Source organism: Symphalangus syndactylus, chromosome 4 (genome assembly GCF_028878055.3).
Source record: "Symphalangus syndactylus isolate Jambi chromosome 4, NHGRI_mSymSyn1-v2.1_pri, whole genome shotgun sequence".
In the NCBI taxonomy this organism is placed as follows: domain Eukaryota; kingdom Metazoa; phylum Chordata; class Mammalia; order Primates; family Hylobatidae; genus Symphalangus; species Symphalangus syndactylus.
In genome coordinates, this window is record NC_072426.2 from 21,960,466 (window position 1) to 21,982,638 (window position 22,173).

General features: G+C 40.2%; 1 protein-coding gene across 11 annotated transcripts in view; it reads right to left on the reverse strand.

Annotated features, from left to right (window-relative positions):
• PCGF5 (polycomb group ring finger 5) overlaps positions 1 to 22,173 on the reverse strand; it is a 124,395-nt gene that overhangs the window by 47,022 nt on the left and 55,200 nt on the right. For 5 of the 11 annotated variants that reach the window (XM_055274233.2, XM_055274231.2, XM_055274234.2 and 2 more), the window contains exon 2: positions 9,947 to 10,241. In XM_055274233.2, the coding sequence (XP_055130208.1) occupies positions 9,947 to 10,058 (112 nt within the window). In that variant the 5' untranslated portion in view covers positions 10,059 to 10,241. Of the gene's footprint in view, positions 1 to 9,946; positions 10,242 to 11,356; positions 12,352 to 14,909; positions 15,030 to 22,173 lie in introns of those variants that run through there. The other 6 variants (XM_063637871.1, XM_063637868.1, XM_063637865.1 and 3 more) reach the window with 5 other exon arrangements.

The following is a 22,173-nucleotide window of genomic DNA, read 5'->3' on the forward strand; positions in this document are numbered from 1 at the left end:
CGCCTAGGGTAGAGTGCAGTGGCGCAATCTCGGCTCATTGCAACCTCTGCCTCCCGGGTTCAAGTGATTCTCCTGCCTCAGCCTCCCTAGTAGCTGGGATTAAAGGTTCCCATCACCACGCTTGGCTAATTATTTGTATTTTTAGTAGAGAGGGGGTTTCGCCATGTTGGCCAGGCTGGTCTCCAACTCCTGGCCTCGAGTAATCCGCCCACCTCAGCCTCCCAAAGTGCTGGACTTACAAGCGTGAGCCACTGCGCCCAGCGTTGATGTGAATTTTTGAAAGCATTTTTTCAGAGGCTAATACCAAAAACTGTTTTTCCTGACAATTTTTTTTTTCAGATAGTTTTAGTAAAAGACAACTTTAAGATGCTGAACAATGTAATATTCTGACTTGCTTTCTTTTTCGTTTGGATGATTTGGTAGTAGTTGTTATTACTGTTATCATCATAGTTAACACTTAATGGGTTTATGTACCAGGCATTATCTTAAATATGCACACGTATCCAAACATATAATGTCCATGTATGTCCTAATCAACATATATTTAATTCAATAGAATTTAATAATCTAACCCTTACTACCTTCCTATTAATTAGATAGCATTTGGCCTCTTATAGATAAAAAAAATGAGTAGAGAATTTGAGCAAGTTGTCTAAAATTATGAAGCTAGTAAGTGGCTAAAACCAATATTTGAATGCATTTTCTTAACCAATGTATGTGTGATACATTTTCTTCACACTTTATTTACATAGATCTACAATATATAGAAAAAGAATGTCTTATTCCTTATTTTAGGAGCCTTAAATATGTCTAGTTGCACAATTAGATCTCCTTTTAAATTGTATATAGCCCTTTTCAATAGCTTATTTGTTCCTTTAAAAAAAATCTCTAGAAGATACATCTCCCACATGGCTTTTAAAAACTGTTAAATAAAGCACAACCTTATATAAATTAGAACCTGAGGAAATCCAGGCTTGAGGCTCGGTGAAACTGGAAAAAGTAAAATGAGGATTTGGTTTCCCTTAGATGCTTAAAAAACTTCTCATTACTACAAAACTCACCTCTAATTCTTAGTTTATAATTTGAAGTCCATACTAGCAGTACAGCACATTTTAAAAATATCTTAAAGATTTAATGCCAAACTCTCTAACTGCTCAACTGCTGTAGTGGTTAACCCAATTGGTCTAAGAATGATGTTAAAAAGGTCCTAGTCTAAGGTTAAGACTATGTATACAGACCAAGTAGAGTCTTCATTCTCAACAGCTACTCCACACAGATTCCATAGCCATAAGAAGCACCTGGGTCAGAAAGGGAGTTAGGCTCACCAAAGATGTCCTCAGGTGGGAAAACACTTAAGTAACAACTTAGCTAATATTTAATGAGCACTAACCAAATATCAGGCTTGGCCTCAGGACTTTGTATGGATTATAGTATGGACACTTACTATCCTCCCTTGGCAAGTGAGGAATGTAGTGCTGGAGAGCCTGAGCAGGCTGCTCACAGCTGCACAGCTGTGCAGCAAAGATGGTATCCATCCCTGGGCTGCGCAGCTCCAGGCCTAAAATCCAAACCACTATGCAATGCATCCTAGAATTAATAACATTTGGTCTCTGGCATCAAAATCAAAAATTTGTATCATATATATTTATTTATTTATTATTATTTCTTTCTTTGTTTAAGACAGGGTCTTACTCTGGTCATCCAGGCTGGAGTGCAGTGGCATGATCATGGTTCACTGCAATCTCAAACTCCTGGGCTCAAGTGATCCTCCTGCCTCAGCCTCCTTAGTAGTTGGTACTACAGGCATGGGCCACTATATTAGTCCATTTTCACGCTTCTGATAAAGACATACCTGAGACTGTGCAATTCACAAAAGAAAGAGGTTTGTTTTATTGAACTTACAGTTCCAAATGGCTGAGGAGGCCTCACAATCATGGCAGAAGGCAAGGAGGAGCAAGTCACATCTTACGTGAATGGCAACAGGCAAAAAGAGAGAGTTTGTGCAAGGGAACTCCTCTTTTTAAAACCACCAGACCTCGTGAGACTTATTCACTACTGAGAAAACAGCGTGAGAAAGACCCGCCCCCATGATTCAATTACCTCCCACTGGATTCCTCCCACAACACATGGAAATTGTGGGAGTTACAATTCAGTTGAGATTTGGGTGGGGACACAGCCAAACCATATCGGCCACCATGCCCGGCTAAGTTTTAAAATTTTTGTAGAGACGGGATCTTGCCACATTGCCCAGGCTGGTCTCAAACCCCCACATTAAAGCGATCCTCCTGCCTCAGCCTCTCACAAAATACAAAAAAACTAGCTAGGCATGGTGGTGCACACCTGTAACACAGCTACTCAGAAAGCTGAGGTAGGAAAATCGCTTGAGCCTGTAGGGGATGGAAGTGGGGTAGGGAAGTTGCAGTGAGCCGAGATCTTGCCATTGCACTCCAGCCTGGGTGACAGAGTGAGACCCTATCTCTAAATAAATAAATGTTAGTTCAATATAAACTAAAATATAACATTGATCATTTGCTATTAATTGAATGTCAGTGGTTCTGACATTATACATTCATATATGTATATATGAATACATACATATTCTGAGAAAATATAGCTTTGCTCACTGGCTTTAAATTTTTGATCTACTACTACATATAAAACACCAGAAGTCTTCAGAGTATCCAAATGAAAATTATCTTTTGTTTTTACAAAGTTAGACTAATTGTTTATAATGCTTATATTGAACCCTTGTGCTAGACTCTTAAACATACCTGTATACTGATCATGATTTCTAACCATGAATATTTTTGTAGTGTAGGTTACACACTTTTTCTCAACCCAACCCTGATATCAGTTCCAACTCATTCTGACCAAGATATATTCTCATAATACAGAAGATTTCACTTTTTTACTTCTGTTGTCCTTTGGTTTTGTGCTTTAGTGTCCACTATGACATTTTGCTCAACTACTTAAACATTCCTTGCTAATACATAGTTTCAAAAGCTAAAAGAACTATACACATAACTTTAACATTATTACTAATAATAGATGACACCGAGATTAAGACCTATAATTATTCTTTCTTATTTAAAAAAAGTCACCAAAATGAACACCATAATCACTTTCATGAATGAATGACTGGTTTCTGCCAAAATACTGTTTGAAATATGTAACATCAGTATACCAATGACATCATTTCTAGTATATCTTAAAACATTATATTTGCACCTACTGAGATGATAAATATAATTTCTATTTTTGCCTTTTTTATTCCAAAACACGTTTTTTATTCTTATTAAGAATACATTATTGTAGAGTTCAATTTATGTCTTTTTTTCATTAAAATGGCTATTCATTCAGAATAATAAATTCAGATCAGTATTGGGTACATAACAGTTACATAGTCATGAAAACACAGGTTTATTTTATAAATATTAGCTATAATTTTAATTAACATGTTGCTTAAAAGTTTTTAGAAAATAAAGCTAAGCAGAAAGAAGAAAAATAAAATTAGGAAAATATCATAACATATATTATGCAGATGTACCTGAGTCACATATCCAGGATTCAGAACTCAGCTCTAGCATTTACTGGCTGTTACTTAACCTTTCTCAGTCTTACCTCTGGAATAAGAATCTGAAATACTCTTCCCTTAAACCTTTTCATAGATTGATCCTTCCTATTATTTTAGTCCCTGCTCAGATGGCCACTCCCAAGAAAGACCTTTCTGTTTTTAACTCATAGCATTTGTCATGTATAGCACCTGAAATTCCACTTTACTTACTTATTGTCTGTCTGTCCTATTAGAACGTTAAGTTCTAGGAGGGCACAGACTATGCCTGTTCTATTTATTGCTGTGTTGCAGTGGCTAGAATAATGACTGGCACATGTAAAAGTTAATGAACATTTGTTGATGCTTAAATAATACCACCTAACTAGAAGGGTTCTTGGTTGGGTAAAATAAAACAATGAATGTAAAGCTCATGATGCCCCATATAACAAACATTCAATAAAACAATAGCTAATATTTCATTCCTTTATTAGCATTTATTTTAACAATTCTATGATTAAAAGTACAAACTGCTTACTTTAAAGGATGCTAGTATTATAAATGTCTGATCCAGAGCAGTGCTTCTTAAACTTTAGTGTACCAGAGAATCACCTGCAGGGCTTGTTATTACAGATTTCTGGCCTTCTCTTCAGAGATTCTGATTCAGTAAGTCTACAGTGAAGCCCCAAAATGTGCACTTCTATCTAATAAGTTCCCAGGTGATGTTGCTGATGGTGGATGCAGCTAATTCAGGGGTTTCACTTTGAGTAGCATGTGTATGTAGTGTAAGATTTTCAAATACTGAATATCAAAGCATCATGAGTTCTCTGTACCTTAAGTACTTGTACATTTATGATATTTGTTCAAAAACAATAAATGGTTGGTAGTACTTAAATTCTGTCATCTTAGGGTTAAGTTATTCCTTCTTACATATTACCACATAAAATCACTGAGTCTTTTATCACATCAACTATATTATCAATTAATCCTTCTTTGTAGAAGTTAAAAAATAAGTATAACAAGGTGTTTTTGCAAAGAATTTATTCTTAGGTTAGGGATTACTGCCATAATCTCTGAAGAGCGAGAGGAAAGAAAGCTTTCCTTTTCTGTACCACAGAATTCTATGTCTATAAACAACCTTTTTTTTTCTGAGGAAAGAATCACTAGATTCTCAGAGGGGCCTCTGACCACAAAATGGTTAAGAACCAATACACTGTATTGGTCGCATTTGAGCTGCTGGAACATAGCTCCTTTGTCCTTAGTTTAAGTAAAAAGTCTTTTGTTTTAAATCAACAACCTATACCACACCCAGCAGATACATTCTAAGCAGCTTTAAAGTTTCTCTTTTCACCAGGGTGACCTGGTGAAAGAGACACAACATCCCTTAATCTAGGGCCATCAATTTCTAGTCCCCAGTCCAGAGTCTCTCCCTCTCCCTAAGACCCCAAAGATGCCTATGTAGATCCTAGGAAACAGTTTTCCTAAATTTGTAATTCCTAACCAACATTGCCTATATGCGTTTCAAGTTACCTATCACTGCATTTGAATCTTTGAAAGGAAAAATACACAATAAAATAACTTATTAGCCATGCATTTATTCATTTAAGATTTTATTGAGACACTTAACCCAAATCTACACGTGGTATGGCACATCTTAGAGGAAATGAGTTTTAAAGGATGGGTAACTGCTAGCTGGGCACAGAGGAGGCATTCATTTCAAGGAGAGCAAACAGCTGAACCAAGTATTTGTATGTGTGAGTGTTAGGTGGTAGGGGAGGAAGTGGTAGGCAGAAACCAGTCACCACTAAGTAGCTTTAATGTATCCTGAGGTCAACAGGATACCTTTAGGAAATTTTAGGGTGGGTTAAGAGTGATAATGATAAAGACGGTAAGCTGTTTTTAATTATTACCACTTGGACACAGTTAAGAATGTGCTGCAGTGGCTTTGGTGAGACGTAATAAGAATCTGAATGAGAACAGTAACAGAGGGATGAAACTAAAGGGACAGATTTGAGAAGTATTAAAGAGAGAGACCAGCAGGACTTTGCCCAGTTTTGTTAGTGAGGGTAAAGAGTCAAGCATGGAGCATATTTCTTGCTTGGATAACTGAGTGCTGGCATCCCATTTGATCATTCGTAGATATGCTGAGTTTCAGGTGGCTTCAGGACATCCAAGTGGACATCCAGTAGGATTCTGCAGCTAAGAAGAAAAGTTAAGCCAAAAATAAAGATTTGAGAGGCCTCAGCATAGGTAGCTGAAGTCTCAGAATACATGAGTTCACACAGGAAAAAAAAGAACATACATCTAAATACACGTTAGAAATTTCTTCTTGGAGTATAAGTTTGCTCAATAGTGTATACGTTTCACATTTATCTTATTTACCACTCTACCCCCAGTGGCTAGTAAAGTGCCTGACATGTAATTACTTAGTTTAAATAATAAAATAATTATTTGTGCAGACGTGTTTATTTCCTTTGGTTTGTTAGGCTATTAAAATTATCTCACAGCTATGTAAACCATGGTTAATGCGGATTTAGTTCATCTAGTACTAAGTGATCATTTAAAACTAAAACTCATTTGTGTTTGAAAATTTTAACTCATTCAAAAATTTTATCTATTTATCAAATGTCCCTGGCCTACTGAAGAGGTATTAGTAGGTGAAAAGAGTCTAAATATGTGGTTTTTATGATGCTGATTTGATCATGTGATCAAATGTGATCATGTGATATGATGATGTGATTTTTTGCATCTCCCGCCAGGACCCTGGGCTGCCCCACCATCTCTACCTCCTATTTCCTTTTGATGAGCTCACCTTTCGGGCCCTTCTTTCTATATCTACCTACATCTACAGGGCAGCCCAGCAGTGCTGGCTCCAGAATTTCTCTCTGAGAGAATGGGGAAGCACCAACCTATCTGGTTTGAGGTGGAGAAAGAGTTGAAATGCACTTGCATAGTCATCTGAAAGAAGACTGAAGTAACTTCATTTACCCATATCAAAGCAGAGAGAGCTACTAATAATCCCTGCCTCCCGCCCATAAGTAGTCCTCTGCACCACTACTCAAGGGCTACCATCTGCCTGAGATGGCATATGATCTGTAGCTTTAGGAATTTCACAAAACACGAGTTTCTTCTGCATATCATTCTGCTCCAGTATCCTGATACACATCTGCTATTATATCACCCTCTGTCCTTCCTCATTGCACTTAACAGCATTTTTCTTTTTTACATTTCTTAACTTGATTACTCTTTCTTCACTTGACCAGACAGTCCAGAAGGGCAAGTTCTATGTCTGGTTTTGCACACCAATAATAAAGCTTCATTTATGTATTTCAAACTTGAATAGTAAGACGAAAATCTTTATATTTTCTTATAAGTCTCCATAAAAACTAGCGTTTACTCATTCTTAACTCATTCTTTATAGCATCATAACACTGTAGACTTTGTATAAAATAAGTAAGATACTCTTTGTATATGCCTAAGTCAAGATCTAAAATATTATATGGTACTACAATGTCACTTAACATTTCTCACTTTCTGCCTTTCCATTTGGTTATTTAATTTTATACCCATCCCAAATCACAGAACAACTGTATCTATCCTACATTATATATGAGAAAACCTTGTAGAAGAGTTGAAACCCAAGATATCACCACATACCAAAGACCCAACCAAAGGCTGAGGAATACTGCTTTGCAGTACAATTTATGTTATCAATATTTGTTTGTATTTATATTGAGGCTTAGAGGCAAAAACTATCCCACTTGCAAAGTATTCTTTTATTTGTATAAATATATATTTGTATTATTTGTATATAAATATTTCTAACAAGAGAATACCTTGCAAGTGGGATAGTTTTCACCTATAAGCTTCAATATAAATACAAACAAACAATACAGAAATCAAAGGACCTGAGAGTACATAAAGATTAGTGCTACTGGAATCCTCACATCTCCTCAGAGATGCGATGGAGTACCTGACTCCATCATTTACTCTACTTTCTGTGTTCTCTGTTGACGATAAAGGCCACATTTGGGACTTACCATTGTATTTAAATCACATTTCTACAATGTTCATTCTCTCTCAGTAAAGGGGCTTGATGGCCACCAAGGGACCTTTCAGGCCAGGATGACATGTGCAGTTAAACTGTCATTTAATTTACCCCTTTAGACTTCAAATTGCTGTTGAGAACATGCGATATCCCTTTGCTTATAAGCTAATTGTTTATACTTCTATAATCTTTTGTTTTCCTTTTTTTAAAGTTACATTTAAATTGGGATTTCACTATGACCCAAAGAAAATTTTCTTCCAAAGGACATATACAAAATTTGTAGTATATAGATAGAAATGGGAGAGTTTGTGCTTTCTTCTCATCATTCAGAGTTGAGTTTTTGCTGGATGAATCCAAAAATTAAAAACAATGAACAAATGTTCAAAGAAGCAAAACAAAACACACTGTGGACTGGGTCCAAGTTCCATGCTTGGTGCAACAGGAAACAGGGAAGTAGAATGTAACTCTAGGGTAGCCAATTGGTTCTTCCTTCAAAGTATGTCCACAATACAACCACCCTTCTCCACCTCCATTTCATATCTTATAGTCTTGGTTGAAGGCCCTATAATCTTTTAGCTTTCCTACAGTAATAGGCTTCTAACTGATTTTGCTATTCCTTGAACTGGCCAAGTGTATTTCCATCTCAAGGCCTCTGTACTTAATTCTCCCTTTACACAGGCTGCTTTCCCATATATCCACACAGTCCTTCAGTCCCTTCAGGTTTCTGTTCAAATGTCATCATATCAAAGAGGTTGACCCACTATAAATTAACCCCATGTCTCCTATCTACAATCGTGCTTTGTTCTTTTTTATACTACTTATCACTAATATGGCATTTTTTAAAATTAGTTTTCCTATTAGAATTATACTTCTTGAGCAGACTTTTTTTATTATCTTGTGCCCTTCTTTATTATCTTGTTCCCCAGCACAGTGCCTGATACACAGAAAGTACTCAATAAATGTCTGTTCGATGATAGTTTATTAACTGTTCAAGTTAAATAACAATACAGGGCAACAGCAAACTAGTAACACAAGATAGTACATAGTTAATTGCTAATTGAATAAGATGTGCCAGTAATACCCCAAAGGAGTACACATCAACATCACTTGGGGAGCTTTTCCAAAATATACATGCCCAGGCCTTACCACAAGACCCACTTTATCTCCCCAGGCAGGGTCCTGAGCATGCGTATGCTTAAATAGCTTCCCAGATGATTCTATTTTTTATTGTGGTAAAATAAATGTAACATAAATGTAACATAAAATTTGCCATTTCAACCATTTCCAGATTATTCCATCTAGAATTCATTTAAAACTACTGGTATAACATTATGTCAGTTCAGCAGAGCAAGAATAGCTGAAAAAGGAGGCTTACCAAAAAAAAAAAAAGTACCATGGTATATTAAGGAGCATGGGTTTTGGAGTTGAATATAGGTCCACCACTCATTAGCTATGAGACTAGACAAGTTACTTATCCGTTAGTTTCCACATCCATAAAATGAAGATAAATCTCTATACCTTCTCTCTCCCCCTACGTCTACTCCAAACTGCTCCCAGGTCATTGTAAAGCTAAGATGAAATCAAGTATATCTCTATTTTGCTGCACATACTAGGCATTAAACTAGAACTTACTGGAATTACTTTCACTGAAATAAAAAATGAAATCATGCTGGCAGAAACACAAAGAGTATGTGTAATCTTGGCATAAGTGGCAGTAAAAAATGCCTCTTCCTCTTCCAATGGGACAGTTGAGAATGAAATCTGCTAGGAGCTCCACAGGTATACTACTACTAGAACAGTGATTCTCAAACTTAAGCATGCTTCAGAATCACCTGGAGGGCTTGTTAAAACAGATTGCTGGGCCCACTCGCAGAGTCTCTGGTTCATTAAATCTAGGGTAGGGCCTGATAATCTGCATTTCTAACAAGTTCCTAGAACTTGTGATGACACTGGTGCTGCTAGTCTAGGAATTACACTTTGAGAACCGGTGAATAAGAGTCTGCATATCCTAAAAGAATATCTGAGATTAATTCCTTGAGTATAATTTTTTAAAATAAAAAAACCTGAAACAGTTCACTTAAAAAATCATAACTGATAATATGCTTATGATTTTTAGAATATTTTACAGTGTGATAAAAGTCAACTACTGAGATTCAAATAACAAAAGCAAAATTTCATACCAGTGGCATCCTAATGACAAATATTTTGAAAATTCAAAATTAAAATAATTATTAGAATACTAATTTCTTAAATCTTACAACATAGATAAAAACAAAACATGGCAATTTAAAAAGAACAAAATGTACATATAAAGTTTGATAGGTATAATAACCTAAAAGAATACTTACATGTATGGAGGCATTCCGTCACTGTTGTTGGCTTGATCAGATACCCTTTACAGATATAGCAGGTAATGTAAGGATTAAAATCTTTCACCAAGTGTTTCCTTTGGGTAGCCATTCGTGGCTAGTGAAGACTGGCTTTAGTAGTTTGGGCAAAGAGGGGTCCTAAGTAGATGAAAGTCTGATCCCAGGAGCTGGTATGTCGTTCCCAGTAGGATGTCCTGAGGCATGAGAACTAGCATCCAGATTTATCATGAGATCGTTGATCATCACTCCTTTTGGTGGTTCCGCTTTCCCATGTCTGTTCCCAAAATCATTTCAAAAAGATGAGAGAAAAAAGCGTCAAATTCCTCATAATGTATTAATGTCATTCTATTAACAGCAAGTGTTACATGTTCCCAATTGGGTGAATAGGTGAATAGAACATATCCTTCATTGTATCATTAACTTGCAAATCTGCTATAATTCAAAATAATGACAAATTCATCCAGTCCTGGAACCTCAACTATCACCTCTATACTAATGACACCCAAAGCTATTAACTACAGTTTGATATCTTTACCTCTTCACTAATGCATTTTAACTACCTGCTTGACTGCTCTATTAGGAGTCCCTGCCAATACAAGTTAGAAGATTAAAAACTGAAGTAATTATCCTCCCTATCAAAATGTTTCCCATTTCCATTTTGAACCCTACATCCAGTTACGAGTCAAACCAAGTTGATGTCCTCTGCTATTCCATGCCTGGCTGCTCTACTTGTATATCACCTCTCCACCTGCAGTCCATCTTATATTCTGCTACCAGGCACATTTTATTTTGTGACACTTGGGTCTTCTTATCAACGAATGTCAGTGTCTTCTCTTTACAAACAGAAAAATGTTTCTCATTCTGTCACATAAGACCTTCTACAGGTTAACCTTAATATACCCTTCAACAACTTTCTTCAACCTGAAGGGATCACTCCTCTCCCACCGTCGCCTCTGCAGGTTCTATGCACTCTATCCAACACGCCCTTTCTCTCCTCTGTCTGCATGCCACCTATCCTTCAAGCCCTTCTCCAATGCTATCCTCAGTGCAATCTTTCCCTAGTTTTTAATGCTTACTTCTTTCCTGTTACATTTGCCTTTTATTTTGATTTATAGTTACATTCATTCTTTACCTTCTTTATTAGACCAAAAACTCTTCAATAGAAACTGGTCACATTTAGTAGATATATAACCTGGGTAATGCTACTTTCCTGTCTCAGGTTTTTTTTTTTTAACTGTAAAATATGTATCCTCTCAGAAAACACAACATGAAAGGTGTTGATTTTCCTAAGTGCATTCTATAAACAGGAACTTTCCCCCATCTTAGCTGTTAACTCATTGGTAAATATAAAGCAACCGGAAAGGTAAAAGGCATTCCATCAAGACATACCCACTGCGAATGTGCAGGGAATAGGCTCTGCGTGTAATCATCCTATCCTCTTGGGAAATCGTATTCGTGGGTGTAACAGAAAGCAAGCATAATTAAAAGACAGGGAATCAGGGTTCTGGCCCTTAGCCCTGTATGACCTTCAGCAAAGCGTTTCTTATCTGTGCCTGGGTCTCGGCTTCCTCCTCTATAAGTTGGGATTGACTGCCTTGCCTTTCCCACAGGTTTGCCATGAAGCTCCAAAGTAAGAGAAAGTCCTTTGGAAGAGGAAATGCACGATCCCGACCTGGGGTGGTGCTAAGATTAAGGCACAGAGCCCTGTGACCAAGACAGTTAAGGGAAGCAAGAACTTGCAATGACGGGGCGGTGGCAAGGGGGAACTTTTCTGCGTTCTCCGGCAGGACCCAGCGGTACAGCCCAGTGCGGTCCCAGCACTGCTGCGCCCGCCCGGCAGGTGCGCGGGCCCAGGCCCGGTGGGCGCGCTGCTCAGGCCGGGGAGAGCGAGCAGCCTTTCCCGGGGCCGGCGTCCGCAGCCGGCCGCTCTCCTCGCCGAGGTAGGCGCAGCTCCGAAGCCCCCGCCCCGGCCGGTAGCCCCCTGCACCCGAAGGGCCCTCCCGGCTCCAGGCTAGGCCGGCCAGGGCAGGTGTCTGGAGGTGTCGCTCCCGCCTGAGGCGCAAACTTGGGTGAGGAGTCTGGCGTCCCTGCAGCTCCCCAGCCCACCCGGTACCTACCCAGCGGCCGCCACCGCCGCCGCTCCTCGCCCGCCAGCGCGCCGGCCTCAGAGTGAAGGAAAGTGAAACAGAAACAGCACCCGCCGCGGCCTGGCCGGTCCCCGCGCCCCGTCCGCTCTCCCCCTGCAGGCGAGAGCGCGCCGGCTCTGTGGGGTCACTCGGCTTAGGCCCGACAGGGCGCGGCGGGCCTCGGGGCCCAGGTCCGGTGCCGCCTCCAAGGGCAACTCCACCCACTTCCAACCGGCAGCACCGCCCGCCCCGCCGCCCGGCCACGCCCCCGCCGCCCGGCCACGCCCACCACCACGCCCGGAGGCCGCGCCTGCTGCCTGCGCTGCTCGCAGGTGCAGCTGCCGCCCTGGCTCCCTGTGCTACACGTAGCTCTGCCCAAATATTATCTCGGTTCTTCTTATCATCACCATCCACCCCTTCGGTTGTTTACATCATAACAATGACTGGCATATTTTTCCTGGAGGGTTTAAAAGCAACGGTCAGTGATGAGGCTGACGCACCCTGAGAATTTGTCTCCTCAGCTGCGTCTTCCCCAAGTCTGTCCCACCTGCGCCGAAGTGGGGACAAAGCCATCCCTTGATTTGCACCTTATTTGAAAATCACTAACAAACTTGTTACTGTAGCGTGGGTCCAGAGATCATGGTCGTTGACAATTATAAGCAAACGGGAACGTTGCGGAGGTTGAGGGTGGGGGGAGGGTGAGTGGTAAAGAAGCATTACTGTTTGCAAGGTTCAAAACAAACAAAAACCCAGTACTCTTTCTAGTGGACTTTGAGATCTACAAGAGACCATTCACTGTAGAAACCTTCATTCAAAAACGTGTATTTTAGAAGCCAGAGCAGTGATGGCTTAAGAAAATGACAATAATAGAAGGTAGCGGAGACTGTCAATGCAAAGTATTTGCTTTTTCTCCAACTGATAGGCGTTAACTTCTTACTAAAGTGATAGATGACTCTAAGTGGCAAACCAACAAACTTAACAACCGCTAGTCCAGCAACCATACAAGTGTTCAAAGATCCATTTCCAATTTAAAATGCATCAAGCAGTAGACCAAGGCAGCTTTTTAAACTATCCATTTTATAATCAAACTTTGACATAAGTTTAAAAATTGCCATTTCTAATATCACAGTAGGAGCAATACATTTTCTGAAACAGCTTTAAATGACCACATTCTTATAGTCCTTTAAAGAACCATTTTGCAAAATCATACATGCCAATGTCCAAGCTGGGATCAACTTCATAAGTTGCAGCAATCACAATGAATAAGAGAAAACAAGTGAGGTCAAATGACTTCATGGCAGTAGGATTACTCTTTACCCTTCATATCTTTCATTTCAGAGACTAAACAGAACAGTATGTGAAAAATCACACTATTTCTAGTGTGTTTAAAATATGCATTGGAGGATATTACTGTATATATACCACAATATATAAAAAAGACTTGGTATTTTCCTATTTTGTGTCTGAAACTATTTTAAATATGTTTTAAAGAATAACAGTGGAGTCCAGGGGGCTTCAATGTGATTGGTGACCAATCACAAGTGCGGTTAATCAGTATTCCTGAAGGAAACGAGCTTGAAGGCGGGTTTTAGGATGACATATGTTAGCAATGAAGGAAGGGGTCACAAACATGTGATAGAGCAGTACCTGAGGATGAATGTGGAGGTGGGGTTGCCAGAATGGACTTGGGATGAGGGAGAACTACAACCTTTGTAAGGCAATCTGTGCTTTGTGTCTGGAGAGGCAGCAATAGTTTGCAGTAAAGTGTTCTGTGGTTTCGCCTCTACCTTCTTCAGCAACCATTCCATCTCTCCCACCCCAATTTAAAAAAATGCACACATACACAAAATAAAAACAAGTTTAAAAACTCAAACATTTGTCTGGTTAAAAAAATAATAATAGGCCTGGCACGGTGGCTCACGCCTGTAATCCCAGCACTTTGGGAGGCCAAGGCGGGCAGATCAACTGAGGTCAGGAGTTCAAGACCAGCCTGGCCAACATGGTGAAACCCCGTCTCTACTAAAAATAACAAAATTAGCGGGGCTTGGTGGCAGGTGCCTGTAATCCCAGCTACTAGGGAAGCTGAGGCAGGAGAATCGCTTGAACCTGGGAGGTGGAGGTTGCAGTTGAGCCGAGATCGCGCCATTGCCCTCTAGTCTGGGGGACAAGAGCGAGGCTATGTCTAAAAAAAAACCACACACACAGATTAACTTTTTTTATTGTTGTTAAAAAAGGAAGAAAGAAAGGGAAGAATGGATGAGGAGAGGGAGGAAAATAACTGTCTAGATGGCACTTAGGAGTGAAGTGGCCACTGGTGATTCCCTATCAAAGAAGCATAATCCCAAAGTGATAACTGTTGCATTTGAGTATTGGCCCAGACTCTTCCAGAGAACCACAAATGGCTCTTAATAACTCCTGGAACTACTTGGAGCTATCTGTATATCTAACAAATGTTTTCATTACTTTGTATTTTATGTCTAGATTTTTATTTCATTTATGGCTGGGCAATGGGTGGGTAGGTAGTTCTATACCAAAAGTTCACATTCCTTTCCTGTCTAATAAATACATCATTAATTAACTGACTTTTAATGGCATAAAGTGATTGAAAAATGTGGTTATATATTTACATCTCCCTGACATATTAAATAAGGTGAATATTTCAGCTGGGTGCGGTGGCTCATGCCTGTATTCCCAGCACTTTGGGAGGCTGAGGCGGGTGGTCACAAGGTCAGGAGATTGAGACCATCCTGGCTAACACGGTGAAACTCCTTTTCTACTAAAAATACAAAAAATTAGCAGGGCGTGGTGGCAGGCACCTGTAGTCCCAGCTACTCAGGAGGCTGAGGCAGGAGAATGGCATGAACTCAGGAGGTGGAACTTGCAGTGAGCCGAGATCGTGCCACTGCACTCCATCCTGGGCGACACAGCGAGAGACTCTGTCTCAAAAAAAAAAAAAAAAAAAAAGTGAAATTTTCATTATTATAAATTATGTACCTAAGAATGCTGTTTAATATTTTAACATAGAGTGCCTTTAACATATAAACTACTCTCTGTAATATAAAGGTCTTCCTATAGAGATTACAGAAAATATTACAATTGAACATAAATGTCCTATAAGGCCCACATATATTTATTTTATGACCATGAATATTATAACTCCAAATCTATGGTTGCCTAAAATCAATGATGGAGGAATGGTAGGGGGAACAGGGAATTGAAGACAACTTCCAATCACCCTTGACTATGTTTTTCTCTTACTGCACCCCTCTCCTACAATCCAATAATTTTCAAGGACTTCTCGTGCTAAATGTCTCTTAAATCCCTCCGTTTAGCACCCTGTTCAGATCACTATCATCTATACTCTCTATCACTCAATGAACTCTTAGGTAGTCTTCCTACAGCTCTTTTCTGCCAAAGCATCTTCCACAGCACAGCCAGAAGACTCTTTCTAACTATATAAATGAGGGTCATGCTGCTCTCTGGCTTTAAAAAACCTCATTTCTAGAATAATGCCCAAACACTTAATAAGGCCATTTCAGATCCCTGTTACTTCTACAGCCTCCCCACCCCCACTTGAACTCTGTGCTCCAGCCATAATGTACCTCTTTACTCTCTAGCTAGATAGATAGGTCTTCTTCCAAATGACCACCCTGTCTTTATCCCCTCACCCTTCCCCACCTCTGCTAAGTCTGACCAACCCTTATATATCCTTTCAGGTATCAGCTGATTTCAAAGGTCACCTTCTCAGGCACCTCAAAGCTGCTAAAGAGCCTCCTGTATACACACAGACCATATTCATACATTAACAACTCACATTTATCCTCTCAAATAAAATATCACACTCTTAGATTATCTGATTTACTCACCTGGATCTCCCACTAGAGTGTAAGCCCAGTGGATCCACTGCCTGGCTATGCATATCCCCAGCAGAGTGGACGGCAAAAATCAAGTGTTCAAACAAATATTTACTGAAAAACTGAATAATTTGCAGCACACATTCTAAGAACTGATCCTATGTATTCTTTCTTGGGTTTCTTCTTGAAGGGATCTTTACAAAGGATGTGTTAAGGCATAATCCCTGCCTTCTTGGATTATTAATTAAAATCACACCAGGGAGTACAGACTTATCCACAAGAAACAATTATGGAGCAATATATCAAAATTTATTAATAAAGTATTAAATGGAACATGATCAAGTGACAAAAACTCTAGTTGAAAGCAGCAGCGCTATGGGTGGATGGGAAATTAGTCCTACATGCCTTCTCTGCCAGTTACAAATGAATGGTAATGGCATATGAATGATAAATGAGAAGGCCAGAAAAAAAGTGTGTTAGCTGTCAACTCCAGCCTCACCATGGCCAGTATCAGCAGCTTGGATTGTGGTCTGAGAAGAGGCCGTGAAGGGCTGGGTGGTGAGATTTCCCCATCCCATCTTTTTTCAAAGACAGCAAACTCAGCAAAAAAGGGCACATTTGAAAATAAGAATATTGCAGCTATGGGAACTAGATCAGACCTGACAGCCTCCTAAGGAGGAGAAGGTATGTTTTTATTTCTATGACGTTAAACAAGGGAATTTAAGCTGCTGACAGGTATTCTCCCTTTCTAGCTTTTTGGATGACTATTATATGCATATTAAGAAGAATCTGTGAACAGGGAGTTTCACACAAGTCACCAAGGCCGAGGTCTGTTCACTAACTATATTACTGAATTGTAAAAGATGAGGCTTTGATACCAGATCATTTCAATATCACCATTTTAATTTATTAAATTAAGAAAACTGCAGAAAAATCCAAGGAAGAGAAGTAATTACATGTATTCATTTATGCTTTTAAAAAGCAAATTTTGTCAAGAACTGTTGTTCCTGATTTGAACAACTTACAATGATATTTCACTTCCCAAAAATGTTAGGAGGGTGATGCTTATTACAAGTACTGATGAGGAAGTTAATTAGAACTTCATGATTATAAATTCATAGATCACCATTTCCTTTACAATATTTCCATAACTATTGATTCTTTAATCCTTTTTAGCAGTGAAGTCTGAAATTTTAAGTAGAACACTCATTTCTACTAGAAAAGGAAAGACTTTCTGTAATTAGAACCTGAACTTATAAGCATAAATTGATTTTAAAATAACTGTATTCTGGCTTATATCCCCATTTGGGGATTCTCTGCTCCCTCCTTTCAATTTAGTTTAATCAACCTTTCTCTGGATCCATTTCCTTCCTTGTCTTCCTCAGACCCAATGCAATCATCATTAACTTTCTCCCTGTTCTGGTTATCATATTTTATCTGCAGTTCTTTAGCCTTTTGGCCGTTCATCTGTTTGTCCTGCTCCTCTACCAGTGTGCTTGTCTGCAAATCAGTACTACTAAAAATATGCTATCCCAGTCAACTGGGTTCTTAATGCTGCGTTTTGTTTTGCTTTGTTCTTATAATTACTCCTGTATATGCCTGGACAAATTCTCTCCTATTTCTCATAGCCATGATTTTGAACTTGATCAGTTCCCTTAAATTCTCTAACCCAGTATAGTCCCTTCTTCTTGTAGCAACCTCCCTGGAGGAAATTTCCCCTCCCCTACAACATGCAATTGTGCTGCTGCTCCAGTAGTCCCATGGCTGTCTTCTCTCTGTGCATCTATCTTCACATGACATTCTCCTTGTCTGTCTCTCCTTTTTTTTTTTTTTTTTTTAACACATATTATTTAAGACAAAGTCTGTCTCCCAGGCCAGAATGCAGTGGTGCAATCACGCCTCATTGCAGCCTCAACCTCCCAGGCTCAAGTGATCCTCCTACCTCAACCTCCAGAGTAGCTGGGACCATGGGTACATACAACCATGCTCAGATAACTTTTGTATTTTTTGTAGTGACAGGATTTCACCATTTTCCCAGGCTGGTCTCGAACTTCTGGGCTCAAGCAATCCACCCACCCTGGCCTCCCAAAGTGCTGGGATTACAGGCATGAGCCACCATGCCTGGCCTTTTCCTATTCTTACAAGAACATGAGTCTTATTGAATTAAGAGCCCGAATTGATTATACCTTCAAAGAATATGACCTTTCCAAATAAGGTCATATCCACAGGTAGCAGAGGCTAAGACTTCACCAGTTCTTTTTGAGAGACTCAATTCAACCCATAGCAGGCATTTAGAATAAATCTGTTTAATGTTTAACATGTAGTACGTAACACTTAATGTGGCACATTAAAATAATGAAGTGGCTGGGCGTGGTGGCTCACGCCTGTAATCCCAGCACTTTGGGAGGCCGAGGTGGGGACCTCTCTGAGGTTGGGAGTTTGAGACCAGCCTGACCAACATGGAGAAACCCCATCTCTACGAAAAATACAAAAAAAAGGGGTGGAGCCAAGATGGCCGAATAGGAACAGCTCTGGTCTCCTGCTCCCAGCCCCAGCGACACAGAAGACGGGTGATTTCTGCATTTCTGCTGGAGGTACCGGTTTCATCTCACTAGAGAGTGCCTAACAGTGGGTTCAGGACAGTCGGTGAAGCGCACTGTGCGCGAGCCGAAGCAGGGCGAGGCATTGCCTCACTCGGGAAGCGCAAGGGGTCAGGGAGTTCCCTTTCCTAGTCAAAGAAAGGGGAAACAGACGGCACCTGGAATATCGGGTCAGTCCCGTCCTAATACTGCGCTTTTCCAACGGGCCTGGAAAACGGCACACTAGGAGATTGTGTCCCGCACCTGGCTCGGAGGGTCCTATGCCCACAGAGTCTTGCTGATTGCTAGCACAGTGGTCTGAGATCACGCTGCAAGGCGGCAACCAGGCTGGGGGAGGGGCGCCCGCCATTGCCCAGGCTTGCTTAGGTAAACAAAGCAGCCAGGAAGCTCCAACTGGGTGGAGCCCACCACAGCTCAAGGAGGCCTGCCTGCCTCTGTAGGCTCCACCTCTGGGGGCAGGGCACAGACAACCAAAAACTCAGCGAGAACCTCCACAGCCTTAAATGTCCTTGTCTGACTGACAGCTTTGAAGAGAGTAGTGGTTCTCCCAGCACACAGCTGGAGATCTGAGAACGGACAGACTGCCTCCTAAAGTGGGTCCCTCACCCCTGAGCAGCCTAACTGGGAGGCACCCCCACAGTAGGGACAGACTGACACCTCATTCAACCGGGTACTCCCCTGAGACAAAACTTTCAGAGGAACTATCAGACAGCTGAATTTGTGGTCTCACGAAAATCTGCTGTTCTGCAGCCACCGCTGCTGACACCCAGCCAAACAGGGTCTGGAGTGGACCTCTAGTAAACTCCAACAGACCTGCAGCTGAGGGTCTTGTCTGGTAGAAGGAAAATTAACAAACAGAAAGGACATCCACACCAAAAACCCATCTGTACATCACCATCATCGAAGACAAAAAGTAGACAAAACCACAAAGATGGGGAAAAAACAGACCAAAAAAACTGGAAACTCTAAAAAACAGAGCACCTCTCCTCCTCCAAAGGAACGCAGTTCCTCACCAGCAACGGAACAACGCTGGATGGAGGATGACTTTGATGAGTTGAGAGAAGAAGGCTTCAGACGATCAAACTACTCTGAGCTACGAGAGGAAATTCAAAACAATAGCAAAGAAGTTAAAAACTTTGAAAAAAAATTAGAAGAATGGATAACTAGAATAACCAATGGAGAGAAGGGCTTAAAGGAGATGATGGAGCTGAAAGCCAAGTTTCGAGAACTACGCGAAGAATGCAGAAGCCTCAGTAGCAGATGCGATCAACTGGAAGAAAGAGTATCGCTGATAGAAGATGAAATGAATGAAATGAAGAGAGAAGGGAAGTTTAGAGAAAAAAGGATAAAAAGAAATGAACAAAGCCTCCAAGAAATTTGGGACTATGTGAAAAGACCAAACCTACGTCTGATTGGTGTACCTGAAAATGATGGGGAGAATGGAACCAAGTTGGAAAACACTCTGCAAGATATTATCCAGGAGAACTTCCCCAATCTAGCAAGGCAGGCCAGCATTCAGATTCAGGAAATACAGAGAACGCCACAAAGATACTCCTCGAGAAGGGCAACTCCAAGACACATAATTGTCAGATTCACCAAAGTTGAAATGAAGGAAAAAATGTTAAGGGCAGCCAGAGAGAAAGGTCGGGTTACCCACAAAGGGAAGCCCATCAGACTAACAGCTGATCTCTCGGCAGAAACTCTACAAGCCAGAAGAGAGTGGGGGCCGATATTCAACATTCTTAAAGAAAAGAATTTTCAACCCAGAATTTCCTATCCCGCCAAACTAAGCTTCATAAGTGAAGGAGAAATAAAATACTTTACAGAGAAGCAAACGCTGAGTGATTTTGTCACCACCAGGCCTGCCCTAAAAGAGCTCCTGAAGGAAGCACTAAACATGGAAAGGAACAACCGGTACCAGCCCCTGCAAAAACATGCCAAATTGTAAAGACCATCGAGGCTAGGAAGAAACTATAGCAACTAACGAGCAAAATAACCAACTAACATCATAATGACAGGATCAGATTCACACATAACAATATTCACGTTAAATGTAAATGGGCTAAATGCTCCAATCAAAAGACACAGACTGGCAAACTGGATAAGGAGTCAGGACCCATCAGTGTGCTGTATTCAGGAAACCCATCTCACGTGCAGAGACACGCATAGACTCAAAATAAAGGGATGGAGGAAGATCTATCAAGCAACTGGAAAACAAAAAAAGGCAGGGGTTGCAATCCTAGTCTCTGATAAAATAGACTTTAAACCAACAAAGATCAAGAGACAAAGAAGGCCATTACATAATGGTAAAGGGATCAATTCAACAAGAAGAGCTAACTATCCTAAATATATATGCACCCAACACAGGAGCACCCAGATTCATAAAGCAAGTCCTCAGTGACCTACAAAGGGACTTAAACTCCCACACAATAATAATGGGAGATTTTAACACCCCACTGTCAACATTAGACAGATCAACGAGACAGAAAGTTAACAAGGATATCCAGGAATTGAACTCAGCTCTACATAAAGTGGACCTAATAGACATCTACAGAACTCTCCACTCCAAATCAACAGAATATACATTTTTTTCAGCACCACACCACACCTATTCCAAAATTGACCACATAGTTGGAAGTAAAGCTCTCCTCAGCAAATGTAAAAGAACAGAGATTATAACAAACTGTCTCTCAGACCACAGTGCAATCAAACTAGAACTCAGGATTAAGAAACTCAGTCAAAACCGCTCAACTACATGGAAACTGAACAACCTGCTCCTGAATGACTATTGGGTACATAATGAAATGAAGGCAGAAATAAAGATGTTCTTTGAAACCAACGAGAACAAAAACACAACATACCAGAATCTCTGGGACACGTTCAAAGCAGTGTGTAGAGGGAAATTTATAGCGCTAAATGCCCACAAGAGAAAGCAGGAAAGATCCAAAATTGACACCCTAACATCACAATTAAAAGAACTAGAAAAGCAAGAGCAAACACATTCAAAAGCTAGCAGAAGGCTAGAAATAACTAAAATCAGAGCAGAACTGAAGGAAATAGAGACACAAAAAACCCTTCAAAAAATTAATGAATCCAGGAGCTGGTTTTTTGAAAAGATCAACAAAATTGATGGACCGCTAGCAAGACTAATAAAGAAGAAAAGAGAGAAGAATCAAATAGATGCAATAAAAAACGAAAAAGGGGATATCACCACCGATCCCACAGAAATACAATCTACCATCAGAGAATACTACAAACACCTCTATGCAAATAAACTAGAAAATCTAGAAGAAATGGATAAATTCCTCGACAAATACACCCTCCCAAGACTAAACCAGGAAGAAGTTGAATCTCTGAATAGACCAATAACAGGTTCTGAAATTGTGGCAATAATCAATAGCTTACCAACCAAAAAGAGTCCAGGACCTGATGGATTCACAGCTGAATTCTACCAGAGGTACAAGGAGGAACTGGTACCATTCCTTCTGAAACTATTCCAATCGATAGAAAAAGAGGGAATCCTCCCTAACACATTTTACGAAGCCAGCATCGTCCTGATACCAAAACCTGGCAGAGACATAACCAAAAAAGAGGATTTCAGACCAATATCCTTGATGAACATTGAT